Raw genomic sequence first — 17,110 nt, forward strand, 5'->3', positions numbered from 1 at the left:
TGGGGAAAGACAGAAGCCAAATGCTCAAGCAATAAGCCTTGGGAGTCATTTATAGTCATTGTTTTTTCCCTCCGTCAAGCCTTTTCAGAATGAATTCCTAGGATTTACAACTTTATTTCTATTCCTAAATAGTTCAACACTTGAGTATTATGGGAGCTTGCATTCTTATCCAAATTATGATGTCTATTGAAGTTTAGTTCAAAAAAAAGTCAAGGTTCTTTGTAATAAACTCTTCCCATGTAGATGATATTTTGGTTTACTTCTGTAAATATTTTTATAACTGAGAGTGAAGCACCTAAACAATTGTGAAATATTTGTCTAGAATCTACTTTAGAATGAAGTCTCTGCCAACAACCATCCTTTCCCAGTATCTGAAATGGGTGACTTTTCTGTGCAATAGAATTTCTGTATTCTCAGCAATAATGCAAAAATCAAAAGGTGATGATTTTAATATACTTTATTTAAAAAGTACACAGTTTTAAATTGGTTTCAATGGGTTTCAAGCCGAAGGGACATTGCCCATTCGCAGTCCCGTTTCTGATGAAGGGTGATTATCATGTAGCAAACTCACATCTGCATGACTGGCAAAGTAAAAAGATAACTTTTTTTGTCAACATATCGTTAAGAGTTTATATCACGCACAGTTTAAAATCATGAGATGCTGATGGTTGGACTATATTTCATGTCTCCTATGTCGCACCATATTTTGGTTCACAGTTTATCCATAATTTAGCATGCCAAGAGAACATCTCAGTCAGTGTCACCTTGAGAAGAGCATTAAGAGCAGAGGGAAGAGGGTAAGGACCATCTTGGCCTGCAGAGTCCGTGCACCTCCACACTCTCTTGCATTCTCCTACAAGGAAAGACAGTCTGTTAGAGCCTTATAGATTCCAAGATGCCTTCAACTTTCCAAGCTATAACGAGTCCCCAGACCTCTCTTCTGCTCTCCAAAGTAGGAATCAAGTCTTTTGGACCCCAGATGATACAAGGAAATGGACTCGTCTAAATTTCATCAAATTTATGATGAGAATTTCTGATTTCAGTTGTCAGTGCATAAAATGTTCCAAATCACTCTGTGCATACTATTTATTTTTTTAAAAAATCTTATTTATTTATTCATGAGAGACACAGAGAGAGAGAGAGAGGCAAAGACACAGGCAGAGGGAGAAGCAGGCTCCATACAGGGAGCCTGACACGGGACTTGATCCCGGGTCTCTGGGATCACACCCTAGGCTGAAGGCGGTGCTAAACCACTGAGCCCAGGGATCCCCTGTGCATGCTATTTATTATGCAGAACACTCAAGAGGCAAAGGGCTATTGGTGGAGGAGATGTCTGTTGTGATCAAATTAGAACAGCAGAATATCGGCCTTCTAATGTTTTCCTGTCAGAATGCAAGTAGAAGTTGACATGCAAGGGGCCTGATCATTTCAGAAACAGCTATAGAAGGTTTTGTGGGTGTCTTCTTTCCTTTCATTTGGGGGAAAGGAGGACTTTATTTTATAAAAATGAAATCATAGTATGTAATCCTTTCTACAGAATGCTTTTTACCCCCTGGTTGATGGAAATTCTTCCAATTCCATTTCATTGAGCTGCATGTTATTATCAATGAGCTTTCATTTTCTGCTCTGCCCTTTATTGCTACGAAGAGTGGTGAGTGCAGGTCATTTACCAGTCCATGATGTTCATCTGTGCCCCTGTCTATGGTAAAGATGCCCAGGAGTGGGAGTGCAGGGCAAGCACTGTTTTTGCTTTTGGTGTCTGTAGCTGGAGATTTCATCATTAGACCTGTATGTATTGATCACACAGTAACTTGTATTCTTCATGCCCTTGGGTTTATTTTTGTATATGGATGTTTGACTTAGCAATTTTAAAAATCTCTTTATGATTTGGTTTATCAATAATTTTCAAGTTGTTTAAATTGGTTATTGACTTTAAATTATCTTTTGCCAGCGAAAATTATATATAATTTTTATATAAATAAATTCTGTTTTTCTTCCATAGCTGTCTGGTCTTAGATAGGAAGATTTCTCCAACCCCTAAAATTTCTTGTGAGACTACTATTTTATCATTTAAATGTAATTTATATTTTCCCTTTTGAATTGAATCTTTCTCATATCTAAGAATTGCTATGCTGTCCTCCTGACCTCATCTTAATAGGTCCAGAAACCTACAGAAAAAAACACTAACTTTTTGAATGTTTATCTTATATCTATTTACCAAAGTAAATTATAATTCCAGAAGATTTTTACTCTAGTGGCTCTAGTTGTCTATGTAGGCATTCTGGTTTTAACTGAATTGATTTTAGAGTTTGGGAACTATTATTTGTATTTGAATTTTACATAAAGTTTTTTTTAACTTTATTTATTCACGAGGGACAGAGAGAGAGAGAGGCAGAGACACAGGCAGAGGGAGAAGCAGGCTCCATGCAGGGAGCCCGACATGGGACTTGATCTGGGGTCTCCAGGATTACGCCCTGGGCCAAAGGCGGCAGCGCTAAACCGCTGAGCCACTTGGGCTGTCCATACATAAAGATTTTTTATTTGAATTTTATCATTCAATTTTATCAAAGACCTTTCCAGCACATATTTGTATAATATGTTGCTACTGAACACTCCCTTGAACATAGAGGCAAATATTCTCAATAAATTCCAAGTTCTTCTTGGTACTAAATTAATTCTAACATCTTTTCTAGGACTTGGAGAGTTTAACATTAGAATTATTTGCTATTTAAAGGTGGGACGTAGCCCATCAGTTGGCCTTGGTGGCATTTTTAAAAATAGAGATTGTCCCAGGCTCCCTATGATAATAGGGAGGTCTAGGCAAGCTTTGTATTTTTCAAAATGAAGTGGAGTTAATTTTTAAATTTCTATTATTTTTGCTAGACTAAAAAGCTTCTTTGTGGGTGGTACTTTTAAGTTCACCTTTCTCAGTGCTAAGTTTAATTTTTTTCTGATGTAAAACGGAGTGCCTTTGTAAACGGAGTGCCTTTGTAGTTGTGCCTTCAGATGGTGAGGGGGTTTGCAGGCTTATCATTCCACCTGCATCAATTGTGACTCTTGATCTGATATCAGTATTACCACTTCTACTTTACATAAATTTCTTGTAAATAAAAGGCTGTCTAAAAGTAAGCAAGGGAAAATAATTTGAGCTACAATTTGAAATAAGTAAACCAAGATGGTCAGAGCTACATTGCATGTAATAGTGTAAAGTAATAAAACTATAGCACATCCATAATAGGAAAGATAATAAAGAGGCTTTAAGATATATACACAGATACAGTAAAACCATTAAGCACAGACTGAATATGAAGGCATTGAGGGGTTGAAAGTAGAGCACCATTAGCTTTCCATTGATTTGCCTGAAAGGATTTGTTTTCTCACAAGCAAACTTCTTAGCTACAGTTTTTTGACAATTATGAGACTCTCATGGTGAATCTGGTGGGAAAAGAGAACAAGCAGGGTTCAAAGACTTACCTCAGGATGGAAGCCATGACAAGACTCTGGACGCCTTCTGATCTTCTGGGCCTTTAAACGTTCACACTTAAGGGATTCGTTATGTTGACTGTAGTTAAGGCATATTGCCAAGATGTCACTTTCCCTTACTCTGTATGTTGGAGGTCAAACCTTGGCACTAATCTCCAGTAATGACTTTTCTCTCTCCAACTGTGGAAAGGCTGTCATTTCCCCCTCTCTAATACTTCTCCTCTGGTTTTCTTACTGTCCATCCCCCTTACCAGCTTCCGCAGCAGGGGCTGGACCTACGCACAAAAGGATATACCTGATTTCAATGGGCGCCATGGTGATGGGGGTCATGGACTCACACAGGCAGCTGCTGTCCACCACCACCATGAACAGATTGCTGCTTGGAATTTGTTGGATGACAAAGGACCTGTTAGAACATGAAGCACAGAGACAGTGAATGGTCATTTACCATCTGTCAAGTCAAAGATCCTGAGGAAAACTCCCCTGGGGAGTTAACTCCTCTAATATTTTGGAAAACAGTTTTCAGAGACTGCCTTACTACTAAAGTTGCCTCCTTGCATGCAGCTCTTCATTTTTAGATGTTAAGCTTCACTAAAAAGACAACAGTTTATAACCTATGGCTACAGCTACATACAGCTCATAAAACTCACGTGGGAAGACTGGTGTGTTATGCGTACAAAACAAGAGAGTCAGATTGGCTATTTCCTCCCAATTTCCAAGGCTATGGAGTCAGGCTTTTCCAAGCCTCACTTCCTTCTCCCAGTTTACATGCAATTCTTTGTCTCTCTCTTCCCCAAATGAAGTGAACTTTCTAGAGCCTTCCCTGTTCCGCTTTGCACAATGTCTGCCCATAATAGAAGTACAATGTTTGTGTGAGATTAATGCTGGTTGTATAGGAGTTTCACAGTTCCGAGGCCATGTGTGCAGTTGCTCAGGCTGTATGGCAGCGTTGACATCTGGATCCATCAGGACAGCTAGTCCAATGGAAGTAAGCCTAAGGGCACCTGCTCTCTCATCACCCGACACGGTGAAATGACAAAGTAACGCCACCATAAAAACACTCCTGGAACAAGAAATACTACTGACTCTTTGGAGAAGCAAATTAGAGAACAAAATCTCACATTATTCCAGAGCAAACAGATTAGCTAAATGTTTAGCCCCAAACCTAGACCCCTGTCATATAATTTTTCATGACATTTCACTGAATTCCATTCATTTGGATGAGATAGACTGTAACATAACAAAGTAGTCAATTTCTCTGTTAAGTTTTACCTTCTTTCATCTTTCAACAAATTTGTTCTATTCTCTAAAGTGTATCACCACAGCTTACTAAAATCAGACAACAAAGAAGAATCTTTCTGTTTTGTGGGAAATTATAAAGAAGAGAAAGGACTACCTTTCTTATTTTTATCTATTACCACCTCTCATCCTTATCCAAGGATGGCTCAGAGATTATAACACAGCTGGTTTCTTGTCTACAAATACCTGATGCCTATTTATATAAGATCCTGCAATTATGTTCCTTTAAAAAAAAAAAATCCAGGGCAGCCTGGGTGGCTCAGCAGTTTAGCACTGCCTTCAGCCCAGGGTGTGATCCTGGACACCCGGGATGGAGTCCCACGTTGGGCTCCCTGCATGGAGCCTGCTTCTCCCTCTGCCTGTGTCTCTGCCTCTCTCTCTCTCTCTCTCTCTCTCTCTCTGTGTGTGTCTCTCATGAATAGATAAATAAAATCTTTTAAAAAAAAATCCATAGCAGGAACAAGGCATGCCTTTGCTCAAAGATGTTTCCTCGATGCCTATACCACCATCAATTCTCTGGAACATGGACTCTCTGACCTCCCACTCTTCTCCAGTACTCTACTTGGCTTGAGAAAAAAAATTCAACCTTGCCGACTGACTAAGACTTTAAAATTGTTGGCTTTACCTCCTCCTTTTAGCACTAGGTACTTTCTCACCTCTGCAATAACATTGCTCTAGTAGGTGGCCTCTTTGTAATGGATTATGCCTATCAGAATAAAAATAACCTACCTGAGATGGCACTCATCAGAGAACCAATGATTTCCATAGTGGCGGCAAGTTAATAGTCTCAACGGCAAAGTGAAACTGAGATCATACAACTCTTTAAAGAACAAATGATTGACTAGAATATTAAGCCAAATGAATCTAACAGATGGCCAATGAAGGAAAAAGATATTAAAATACGAAATAAAGGCTCCAAAGGGAGAGAATATTTCCCAATTGAAGAAAATTTTGACTTTGTTTTTCATTAGAAGGACCCATTCATGACGAAACTTCAGATCATCAAGGATACAGACCAATCCTAAAAGCTTCTCTAGAAACAAATTACTTAAGGAAGAATGAGAATGACACACACTTCTCAAAGGGGGACTTAAGATGAAGAAAACAGAGCAACATTTTTAAAGTTTTGAGGGAATGGAGAAAAGGAAATAAAAAGTATGTCAGAATCCAGAGGAAAACAGATTCTAACAAACTGGAGATATAGGTAGAAAAATTAAGAATAATTACTGAACATAAACTGAAGAATGAAAATCTGATTAACCCAAGAGAGCATGGTAAATAACACACATGTGTGCGTGCACACACACACACACACACACACACAACTGCTGATAGAAGGTAAAATTATTACCAATCACAATTAATGTCTGTTGGTTAGATTCACACATTAAAAGGCAGAAACTCAAAAACAAAATTGATTTTTAAAAAAAGGCAGGGACTCTTAAATAAAAACCTCAGCATTATGCTGTTTGTAAGGAGACACACCTAAAACAGAATGACATGAGAGGACAAGAAAACACCAGAAAAATGCTAACAACAAGAGAGGGACAGGTTTAGTAGTGTCTTCTATAAAGATTCAGAGGGAAATGATTAAATGTAATAAAGAAAATAGTTCATACTGAAAAGCAGTATAGTAGTATAATAAGATAAGATACAAACTTTTACGATCAGGGTGTACAAACTGATAGAAATAGCACAAGTGATTGATGAACACATAATCTATTTAAAAATGGAGTGAAAATTATTCATATTGGAACAACAGAGAATATACACTATATTCAAACACAGGAAACTGTAATGCATTCCAAAGAGGAGAAAGCATCACTGACATATTCTTTTCGGGTAGGGTACAGTTAGAAATTAATAGCAAGAAATATATAAACAGTGAAAAAAAAAGAAATATATAAACAGTGGAAATTAAAAATGGAAAAAAAAAAACCCACATTCAATTAATTCTTGACAACTTAAGAACAGCCCAGACTCAAATCTGTGCAGTATGACCTTAAATATATTTACTGGGGAAAAATAGTTTGCCAATGAATGAACTAAGTTTTTGGATGGAGAAGCTGGAAAAAATAAGAACACAAGCCTGCACCTGTGCCCCTACCCTTGGTCTTCCCCCTGGCACCCTGGGTTAGTACTGACGCCTCTCTCCAAAGCCAGTTTTCAGGCTTCTCCAACGATGGGGCTGATGGAAGGGGGATGAGGGGTGACCAGTGCATAGCTCCCCTCGTCCACCTGCTGTTCCCTTCAGCTCACAAACATGCCGTCACATCTCCCACCTCAAGAAAAAACAAAACTCTCCTCTTGACCTCACCTCCAGCTAGCACCTTATTTCTCTGTCCTCTTTCATAGCACAATTCCTAAAAAGAATTCTCTGCAATCTGTCCACTTCCCCGCACTCCTCCTTCTTTCACAAATCCCCTGCAATTCTTCTGTAGTCCCCTCCACTCCACTGAATTGGTCAAGGACCCAGTGATCTGACTCCCTTTTTTCTCAGTCTCTTGTGCCTCTGCTTCCTCCTTACTTGTTCCCTGTCCACCCTTCACCAGAGACTACAGTTTCCATGGGAGGAAGGCTGCATCCATCTGCCCCAGCTCTCTGTTATCCCCGGCACCAAGAGCTGTGCCTGGAACTGAGCAGATTCCCAGCAAATATTTGCTGACTCAGTGACAAAAGGAATTTATAAAGATAAAAGTGAAAGAATAAATGCAAATAAAACCGTGAAGATAATTGAAAGAACCAAACTCTGGTTTAAAAGAACATTGACATAAATCAGCCTTTGGCACAAAAGAAAGAAGTCACAAAGTCACATTAAAACCCAAACGATCCAGAGGCATTTAAGCATTTTAAGTGGCTATTATGTATGCCATGGCAAATAATTTGGAAAGTTAGAGCAAACACACCTTTGGGGATAAAGTATAAATTATCAACATTTGGCCAAGCTGTAAAAACACAAGCAGACCGGTGGCCATGAAAAAAACCTGAAATGCTCATTGAGAATCTACCCACAAGTGAATGCAACCAAGTCACCCAAAGAACAGATATGAATGTGTTCACAGAAAATCCATGTGAACCCACTGACCAACTACTAGAATAAAAGAAGTCAGCGAGCTGGCCAGTTACATAATCAGCATATAAAAAACCACCACCTCTCCCTGGACACAGGCAATAACTGATGGAAAAAAATATTTATGTAATAAAGAACCATTGAAAGTATCAATAATGACTATGAAATGCCTAAGAAAAAATCTAGTAAAAGACTTCTTTTTGAAGAAAATGACCAAACTTTTAAAAAGACAATCTAAGAATTGGGGAAAAGTAAGATGGCTGTAGAAAAGAGCACTTATCTACAAAAGATTCCATTTCTCTTTCAATGGGCCCTTAATTTAAGCAAAGGAATTCAAACAGATTTTATTGGGATTTTTGATTGACGGAATTCGAGGTAATGATCCTAAGAGTCGTTCAGAAGAGTAAATTCAAAGAATAGTTTGCACAATTGCATAAACTTAGTTTTAGGAAAAGGGAAGCAAAGCCAAGGCGTGTGCCCTCACCAGTATCAAAACCCATGAGAGGATTTGTAGAAGAGGAAACACAGATGGACACCTGACACATAGAGGGGGGTTCAATCTCACTAAAAGTTAGAAGAGAAGTTAAGATGAGACTAAAGTAATGACATGCACTTTGTACTAGCAGATTGGCAAACATTTAATCTATGGCAATGTCAAAGGACGGCATCTGAAGCAGTAAACATCATTCTACACTATTGGTGGGCAAGTGAACTTTTATAGCCACGAGGAGAACTATCTGTTATTATTACAGCAGAAGTCATGGAGATCCTATTTTTTCAGTAGTTTCACTTCTCAGTAAGATATTCCTGCTCAGGAACCTAAGACGTCAGGTGCAAAGATTTGGTAACCCTTGGTAACTGTTCATTGAGAAGAGAAAAAATAAAAAAATCCACCTCAAAGCCCATCAACAGAGGAAGGACTAAGCAAGCAACAGTGTGTCCATTCTGTGGTCTAGTTGGCACCAGATGAAAGGGGAAAGGAGGTTGTTTATTGTCGGAAAGAATACCCCAGACACAGTAAGTGAGAAAGCAGTGTCCCAAAACTGTAATAAAGTATGACTATTTAAGCATATTTAGAAATATTCATCTAAGAATATTAAATTCTGCTACAGAGAACAAGAAAAATAAGTGGGGTGGATAAGGTGTATCAGATGTGTTAGGGATAGCAAATCAGTAAGCAATGCATGACTCACGTTAGTCACAGAAAGAATTAAATGTACTAAATAAGCAGACCGCATGTGAGCCGAACACACAAAACAGAGCATATGGAGTGTCTTCCTAGCAATAAGAAGAAATGAAAGTACCAAATAAAATGAAATATTTATAAGGCACAGATTATGTCATCTCCAGATTGAGAGCTCTCACTTATGTCATCCTTAAATCAACCCACTGGCAACTCCTATTCTCTGCCTGAGACGCGCGGATGAAAGTCCTAGCTGCCCAGCAGGCCGGAGGCAAGCTTCAAACTTGCTTTCTCCCCCAAGAAGCAAGCCTGTGTGGGCCCGAGGCACCTTCTGTCTGCTGCCCCCACCCCTTAAGTCTGGTCCTTCCACCAAGTCATCAGGGGGAGGGGGAGCCAGGGAGCAGGCCAGAGGCTGGAAGGAAGGGAGGAAACTGACTGGGGGTGGGGTGGGGGGGTCGTACCTGTCAATAGAAATGAACTTAATCTGTAACACTGAAGTTCTTTAGAAGGAACATGTGCTCTAGGATCCTTCAAACATTTATAAGATGGGATGTGATGCTGAGGGCTGAGTACTGCTTTTCTTCTTCTGCAAGAGAAAACTGGGACTAAGAGAGGGTAAGTCCACCGTTACAGAAGCTGCATGAGCACGACACGCTTGGGCCCATGTTAGAGGTGGGGGAACAAGAGGCTGGGTACCTTCTGGAGTACCAGGGGCAGCCTGCAAGCCTCTGCGGCCCCGACGGCGGGGGGGCCTCCCAGCGCAGGGCAGCAGACCTGCTGTCTGGTGTGGGAATCATCCACGCTCTTGTTCGAGGGCAGACCCAGAGCGATCCTCGCTTAAGGACGAGGGTAACACATTTCTTCTCTTAGGAGAAGGCCCCCCAAGTGCTCTCAATGAAGCCCCAGCAGCAAACTTCTCTTTTCGCCCCAAATCCTAGGAGATGAAAAGCCCTGCACGCAGCTATCCTGAGGCGGAGGGAAACAACCCCCTACAAAGGATTTGCCAGCGGAAAGATTAACTGCTTTTCCATATTTTAAAGACTTACTGTCTGCTTATTAACATGGTGCTTCGGAGGGGTCTGGGCAATGTTAGCTGTACATTTATGTGCACAACGTGTATTTATGGCCCAGGGTGCAGGGTTGAACTTCATAAAACACACCTCCATCCAGCTGGGCCCCGCAGCCAGACTGACATCATTGTGCAAGGAGCTGTGGCCTGGGTTTGCCTGGGGGCCGAAAAAGGCAGCAGGGAAATGCCTCAGCAGAGCATCACGGGCCGTCTCTAAGCAGGGATAGGTCAAAATGCGTGAAATAAATTAGGTCCTCCAGGGAAAGAGGAGGGAAGAGGGAGGCAATTCTGATGTGTCCATTGCCGGAACTGAAATAACCCAGTCCTCCTTTTTCCACTGGATATAGCCTGAGAAGGACTAGTGGGGGGAGAATGATGTGATTTCAAGACGGCCTCCCCCTGACAAGAGCCTGTTAGCCGCGCGCTCTCCGCTAAGAGGGGCTTTGGTGGCCAGATGAGGGAAGCGATCACGCCGCTGCCCTAATGCCCTAATGCGCTCCCGGGACAAACATGCATAACGGGAGGACCGGGATCAGATACCCAGAGGCCCCACGACGAACATTTGGAGAACTTGGTTGGCTTGTCCTTTATTAATTAGGTACAGAATGGTGGCTTGACAAATGATTGGGGCGGGAAAGCCTCTTTAAAAAATATTTTGAAGTCTTTTACCCTTTTTAGATTTTTTTTCACCATTTTGAAATTCTCAGATTTCATCCTAACATAAAATAAAAGACAATGAGTAAGTCACAGGGGATTTATATCAATTCAGCTCTGATCCTGTCCTTTGGAGTACTATTCTCCAGGTGGGCTGGGCACATAACTGTGGTTCTCCAATGGGATCTTACTCTCTTTAGGGGGAGAAAGATACCTGTCTTCCCTCAACATGCTCCCAAATGCCCTACACTGACCCAGACCCATAACTTGGTGGCAGTGGCGGAGGCGGGGAGGGGGAATGGGGGGAAGCAAACATTTGGTGACTATTTAAATTTACACTAGAAATTAAATATTGATGATGTGTTTTGGCATAACTCCACAGCCATTCTATCAAACAGCATGGGAGGGGGGAGGTGCAGGGGAGCTCCAGCACCTATTCATCCTCAGTCCAAAGAACATAAAAGAATAAATAGCAGTGCCTCACCTGCTCACCCCCCAGAACTGTCAGGACTTAATAGAAGCATGAAACAATTCCTTCCCTCCTTCCTTTTTGACTGTTTTCCAGCCTACTATCTTGAGTTCCTGCTTCTTCATCTCGAAATGATATCTTGTAGAGATTCCAGAACATTCTGACAACTTTACGTTAGTACAGTTAGGCCAGGCTAGTTGCCTACTCTGATTTCGTATCAAGTTCAAAGGTCTACATTATTTTTTCTACAAGCTTCTAGCTTCTAGCTGCTTCAGTAATTACCCAGCTGCAGTGCAACAGTCTCATCATGGCTTGTCTTCTTACAACACAGCTTGGCCTTTGGTGCCTCCTGTGCAGCCCAGCATCCAAATGCTGGCTCTCTCCTGAGGCTATGATGGGTTCTTCAGAGGACCCATAGCTCCTCAACTTGCCCCAACTGGGCCACCCACACACTACCAGCAGCAGTTACTGCAAACTTCTTGCCTGATGTGTAGACTGGATGAGGTCCATCCGGAGAGCAGCCATCTTGTTGGATTTAAGGAAGATGACAGCTCTCTTCCACACTGCCCACCTGACCCTTGGGAAACACAGATCTTTGCTGGCCCAGACATAGGCCATTTCAGTGCTACCCCTTCTCCCACCTTTGTGCTTTCCTTCCAGGTCTCTTTGCCCTGTTCAGACAGACACAAGGACATATTAGTACATCTGTTCCCTAGCATACATTTGACCAGGGCTGGACTTGCCCTACTTCGGGCACCCCCCATATATAGAAGAGTCTTGGAGCATTCTTCTTCTGCCCATTTGGCTCCCAGCAGGAAACAGCAGCCCCTGGAGGGAAGCACCTCTTTCCATGAACCCCAGTATCTTTCCTGTTAGGCCCTTCATCAATGTTCACATGGAAGACAAAAAGTGGGCCAGTTGTCTATCCTCAAATAGGTTAGGGGGTGGGGAGTAGGGGGACAATTTCCAACTCTAGTATGAGTTGAAAGGCTGGCAATCTCTTTAGAACCTGGTACCTAGCATCACTTTGCCCTCACCTCAACCCAGAACTACAAGGAAACTCCCACTTGACATCTGTTCACAACTTCCCCTAAAGTCTATTCATGTGAGATACCTCGTTTGGAGTTGGAAAAGGACCAGTGCCGTGTGTTGTGTTCTGTAGGTGCCTAAAAGACATTTAACCAAAATCTTACCCTGAAAACAATCTTAAGGAGAACAGAAATAGGCACTTGATTGTGACCCAAATTTAGCATCAGGTTCAGTATAAACAGCTCAGAGCTGTCTAATTAGAGTCGGAAGAAGGCATAGAGGCTCACTGTCCCCACCATTATTCATCCTTGTTCTGGCTATGCCAGTACATGCAATTAAACCAGAGACAAGAGGGATGATTAAATGTTGGAACGAGGGGAGAATTCACAGGTACCTGAAAGTTGCCCTGGATCCCAGTCCCAATAATTAATGCCTGTTTCCCTGGATCTCTTCACAGTACCACTGCCTATCAGTCACACAAGCCAGAGATCTTGACATGATTCTCAGCATGGTCCTCTTTGAACGTCACCATACCCTGATTTCACCATCCCCGTGATACCTCTCAAGCCCACCCTCCCATCTGCCATGGCCCAGGGCCAGCCTTATGGACGAGCACCAGTGTGGTATGCAGAGGCCTACACTCAGAAGGGCTCACCATTTAGGGATTTTACCACTCTGCAGTACTGTTTTGACATTTTTTTTTGAAAGATTTATTTATTTATTTATTCATGAGAGACACAGAGAGAGAGAGGGAGGCAGATATATAGGGAGAGGGAGAAGCAGGCCTTTCGCAGGAGCCCGATGAGGGACTCCAGCCTGGACCCCGGGATCACAACCTGAGACAAAGGCAGCCGCCCAACTGCTGAGCCACCCAGGGCATCCCTTCTCTTGAAATTTTTAACTTTATCTTTAAATTTGCATTCTTTACCTATTTCTCCAAGTAGGATATGGCACCTCAGTCCAGTGATTAGTGGAAGCAAGCACCCAGAAGCCACTGGGCTGCACATCCCTGAATGATGGGGGCAGGACCCGGGACTGCCTCTGAGGGTCTGTGTCTGAGGGAGCACAAGATTAAATAGCAAATAAAAAATATCATGACATGTCAAGGGAGACCATAGAAAGAAGGAAAATATTTTTACCTTCTAGGTACCTCTAATGACATTTTTTTTTCCTGCTTTTTGAAGGTGTAGCCCACATTTTCATGGGGTCTCCAGTTCTGTAGCTGGCCCTCCCAATAATATGTCTCATTTTTGGCACACCTTTCAACTGCCTTTCCTGCCATAAGCACTTCTCCATTCTTGAGGTGGTATAGTACTTCCCAAATGCAAGGCTGACCACTCCACCCCCTTCTTTATACCCTTCCACGGCTCCCTTAGCATCTACCCTGTGCTGTGCACATGAGGGAAGCAAACAAGATCCTGTATAATCTCAGCGGGCTCTCTCCAGCATGATGTGTTCAACTGCTCCAACCCCTAAGCCACCTTCCTTCCCAACACCCAGGCATGCTTACTGCCATGCTTCTCCTCCCTCAGTGCTGAGACCCAGATGGAGCTCATTAGAATCAACCAGGGAGCTTCTTGTTTTGTTTGTTTGTTTGTTTTTCCAACTGATGCCTGAACCACACATAAAACACATTATATTAGAATCATGGATGTAGGGCCAAGGCACGTGTATTTTTTTAAGCTACTCAAGTGATTCAAATGTGCTGTAAAGGCTGGGACCCTATTGATCTAAAGGAGTGCTCCTCAAACCTAACAGGAGGATCTTGTTGAAATGCAGATTCTGTTCAGTGGATCTAGAGCAGGGTCCATGATTCAGCCTTTCTCACCTGCTCCCAGGTAGTGCTGTTGCTGCTGGCTTAGGAACCAGCAAGGTTCTGAGTGTTGCAGCAACCTCTTCCCCGCCCTTAGAGAACATTGTTTCAGTTCTAAAAGACTTACTGAATGTTGTCTTCTCCATAAAGAACTCTCTCTCTTAAGGAAGGATGCCTTCCATTCTCCCATGATATATTATGCATACCTGTGTCATCCATGTAGGACACACGTACTTCCATATGCACTTTGGAACGAGATGCTCAGAGCCATTTTATTACCCTTGTATCACCAACTGGAAAAGGACAGAAGGATATACACTTTCCTCCAGGCAATATTTGGAATGGTCTGTAAACTGCAAGCTATGGAATCTGTAGAAAGTTCTCTTGAGGGGCACCTGGGTGGCTCAGTGGTTGAGACTCTGCCTTTGGCTCAGGTAGTGATCCCTGGGTCCTGGGATGGAGTCCTGCAACAGGCTCGCTACAGGGAGGCGGCTTCTCCCTCTGCCTGTGTCTCTGCCTCTGCCTCTATCTGTGTGTCTCTCATGAATAAATAAATAAAATCTTAAAAAAAAAAAAAAAAAGAAAGAAAAAGAAAAAGAAATTTCTCTTTTGGTAACTCAGGGAAATACATGGAAGTTAGTCTCTAGGGCAGCTAAAAATGAGATTCAAGAGGCCCCTGTGGGTGTCAGAGGACAAACACATTAATAAGCCATGCATAAACAAAGAAAAAAAATGTTTTCCAATAGGAGCTCAAATCAAAAGTCACAAAGGCAGATGTTTCAAAATGTAGGAGTTAATTGGACATCTAGTTGTTGCTTCCCCACAGGGCCCTTGATATAGCTTATTCTAGGGTTGGTGGTAGGAGGGACAATTTACTCAATAATACAATACCATCAGTGAGCCAGCTAGTGTCTTTTCTTCCTTTCTTTCCTTCTCCCTCCCTAGCTCCTTCCCTCTTTTATCCTCTTCCTTTGTCCTTCTAGATAACCAGACAGGGAGCCATCTTCTTTTTTTTTTTTTTTTTTTTTTTTAATTCAAATGGTTTTGTTTCCTATTAGATTTCTGAAAACAAGACACAGACCTTTATTTTGTTTTCTATGCACTGGCTCTGTTCTAAAGCTCACTGAGTAATGATGGAAAAACAAAGATAAAAAATATAATTCAAAGTAGTACAAGCTCCCTGGCAAATGAGTTATACAGAACACAGTACAAAGTTTACGCAGCCCAGAATGGCTAATTCTAGGGACTCTGCAAGATCCAAGCCTTCTTGCTTCTGGTTGATTTCAGAAAAAAGAGGGCCCTGCCCAAGTGCTCTAAAGCAGTTTTCTTTGATATCTAATCTCCCTTCTTTGATACCAATATCCTACTCTGTTCAGGAATCCACCCTTCCTCCAGGCAGCCCAGGTGCTTCTGAAGAGCTAGCCCTGCCCAGGCATGTTACCTGAGCCTAATAAGTTGATTCCTTCCCCTGAAGAAAGTGACTAGTTCAGAGGTGGGCACTGGACCTAAGTTTTTCCAATGAGACTGAAATCTAGAACTCTTATCTCTACTCCCAACACAGGAGAACAAGAAAGCTTTCAGCCTTAGGAGCCACTGGCAGCTTTCCTGTGCTTGTGAATGAAAGTGTCTGCTAGAAAATGCAAAGAGAAAACCCACATCTTGGTGACAAACCTTTAAGAAACTAGAGTAAGCCTTACCTGAAGCCTGCATCTCAATTTATCACTTTATTGTTTAAGCTTGCTTGAGTGGAGCCTTCTTTTATTTATAATGAAAGAATACTAGGTGACGCACACCTAAATTCCTTATGATGATCAATATGCTGCCTGATTGAATTGTAGTTAGAAAACTTAGGCTTTAGGGAACTGAAACCAGAAGCCCTCAGCTTCGTTCCCATCAAGCATACTTCGGATGACCTGCCAGGAACCAGACTGGTGTAGGCTTCCCTTGTTCCATTTCCCTGGCATAAGAAATGTGCTATGTTTTCACAGTTAAGAGCTGAGATTAGATGGAACACGCATATTGTCTTTGTTATACTTACTTATTAAAAAAATATACACAATGGACACATTATGGCATGCCATTTGTGACTTGCTGATGAGGAGACCACACAAAAATCCCAAGGGTGCTTTGTCTGCAAGGCACAGCATCCCATGGTGGTGGTATTTATCATACTGCTGATGGAATGAATCGAAAAGAACCATAACAATGACTTTCACTCTTCCTCAGCCCCACCAAGGATTTGTTAAGATTTCTGGTGCCCACCCAGAGCCAAAAAACAACTTTGGCAGGAAGCTCTTTGGCATCATCGGCACAAGGCAGGTGACAAGGAGTGGTATTTTGTGTTTGAAGTATGGGTGGAAGAGCCCCAGAGAATCAAAGGCAAGAGGGACCCAGTTTGCTTTTCTCATACTAGAAGAAGAGAATCTCAGAAGAACTAACAACCAGAGCTCCTTCAAACCTTAATCTTGTTTTGTTTTTGTTTTTGTTTTTGTACTAGGGTCTCCAGTAAATCCTTTTAATTATGGCATGAACAATTTTTTTCTAAACCCAAAGAAGAGTAAGGAATTTATTAAATATTTTCACTGGAACTAATAGTGTCTTTTGTTATAAATAATGAAAGTGAGAGCTAACATGTATAGAGGGTTTGCCTTGTGCCAAGCACTTTCTCATGCAGTCCCCTTTAATCCTAACACCAGCTCAGGGAGCTACCATCTTCATTTATGCAAGCTCTGAGATGTTAACGCTTCCAAATACGAAAACCCATGGAATGGCAAAGTATCAAACTTTTGGGTTCACCATTACGCTAGAATTAATCACCAGCATCATCATCCTTACTACCAACCCAGTCATCGGCATCCACCTCTAACTGAGCACTAAACTCTGTGCAGTGAGGGACGGTCTTTTACTGAAAACTGCACAGCTCCATGAGCCAGGTGATGCCATTCCTGAGGCTTAAGGAACTTAAGTAATTTGGACCCATCTTGGTTAAAGATAGCACAGGTAATAGCTTTCAGAGCCACGGCCCGGAGTCAGACTTTACA

At 41.9% G+C, this 17,110-nt stretch overlaps 1 protein-coding gene across 10 annotated transcripts in view; it reads right to left on the minus strand.

Moving 5' to 3' along the window:
- Positions 1-439: 439 nt before the first annotated feature.
- The window catches only part of CACNA2D3 (calcium voltage-gated channel auxiliary subunit alpha2delta 3), a 946,725-nt gene continuing 930,054 nt past the window's right edge, over positions 440-17,110 (minus strand). For 8 of the 10 annotated variants that reach the window (XM_038566132.1, XM_038566133.1, XM_038566135.1 and 5 more), the window contains 3 exons: positions 3,777-3,889; positions 3,475-3,557; positions 443-853 (listed from right to left, as the gene is read on the minus strand). In XM_038566132.1, coding sequence (XP_038422060.1) covers positions 761-853; positions 3,475-3,557; positions 3,777-3,889 — 289 coding nt within the window. In that variant the 3' untranslated portion in view covers positions 443-760. Of the gene's footprint in view, positions 854-3,474; positions 3,558-3,776; positions 3,890-17,110 lie in introns of all 10 variants that reach the window. The other 2 variants (XM_038566127.1, XR_005374880.1) reach the window with 2 other exon arrangements.

The sequence above is a fragment of the Canis lupus genome, chromosome 20 (assembly GCF_011100685.1).
Source record: "Canis lupus familiaris isolate Mischka breed German Shepherd chromosome 20, alternate assembly UU_Cfam_GSD_1.0, whole genome shotgun sequence".
Lineage (NCBI taxonomy): Eukaryota > Metazoa > Chordata > Mammalia > Carnivora > Canidae > Canis > Canis lupus.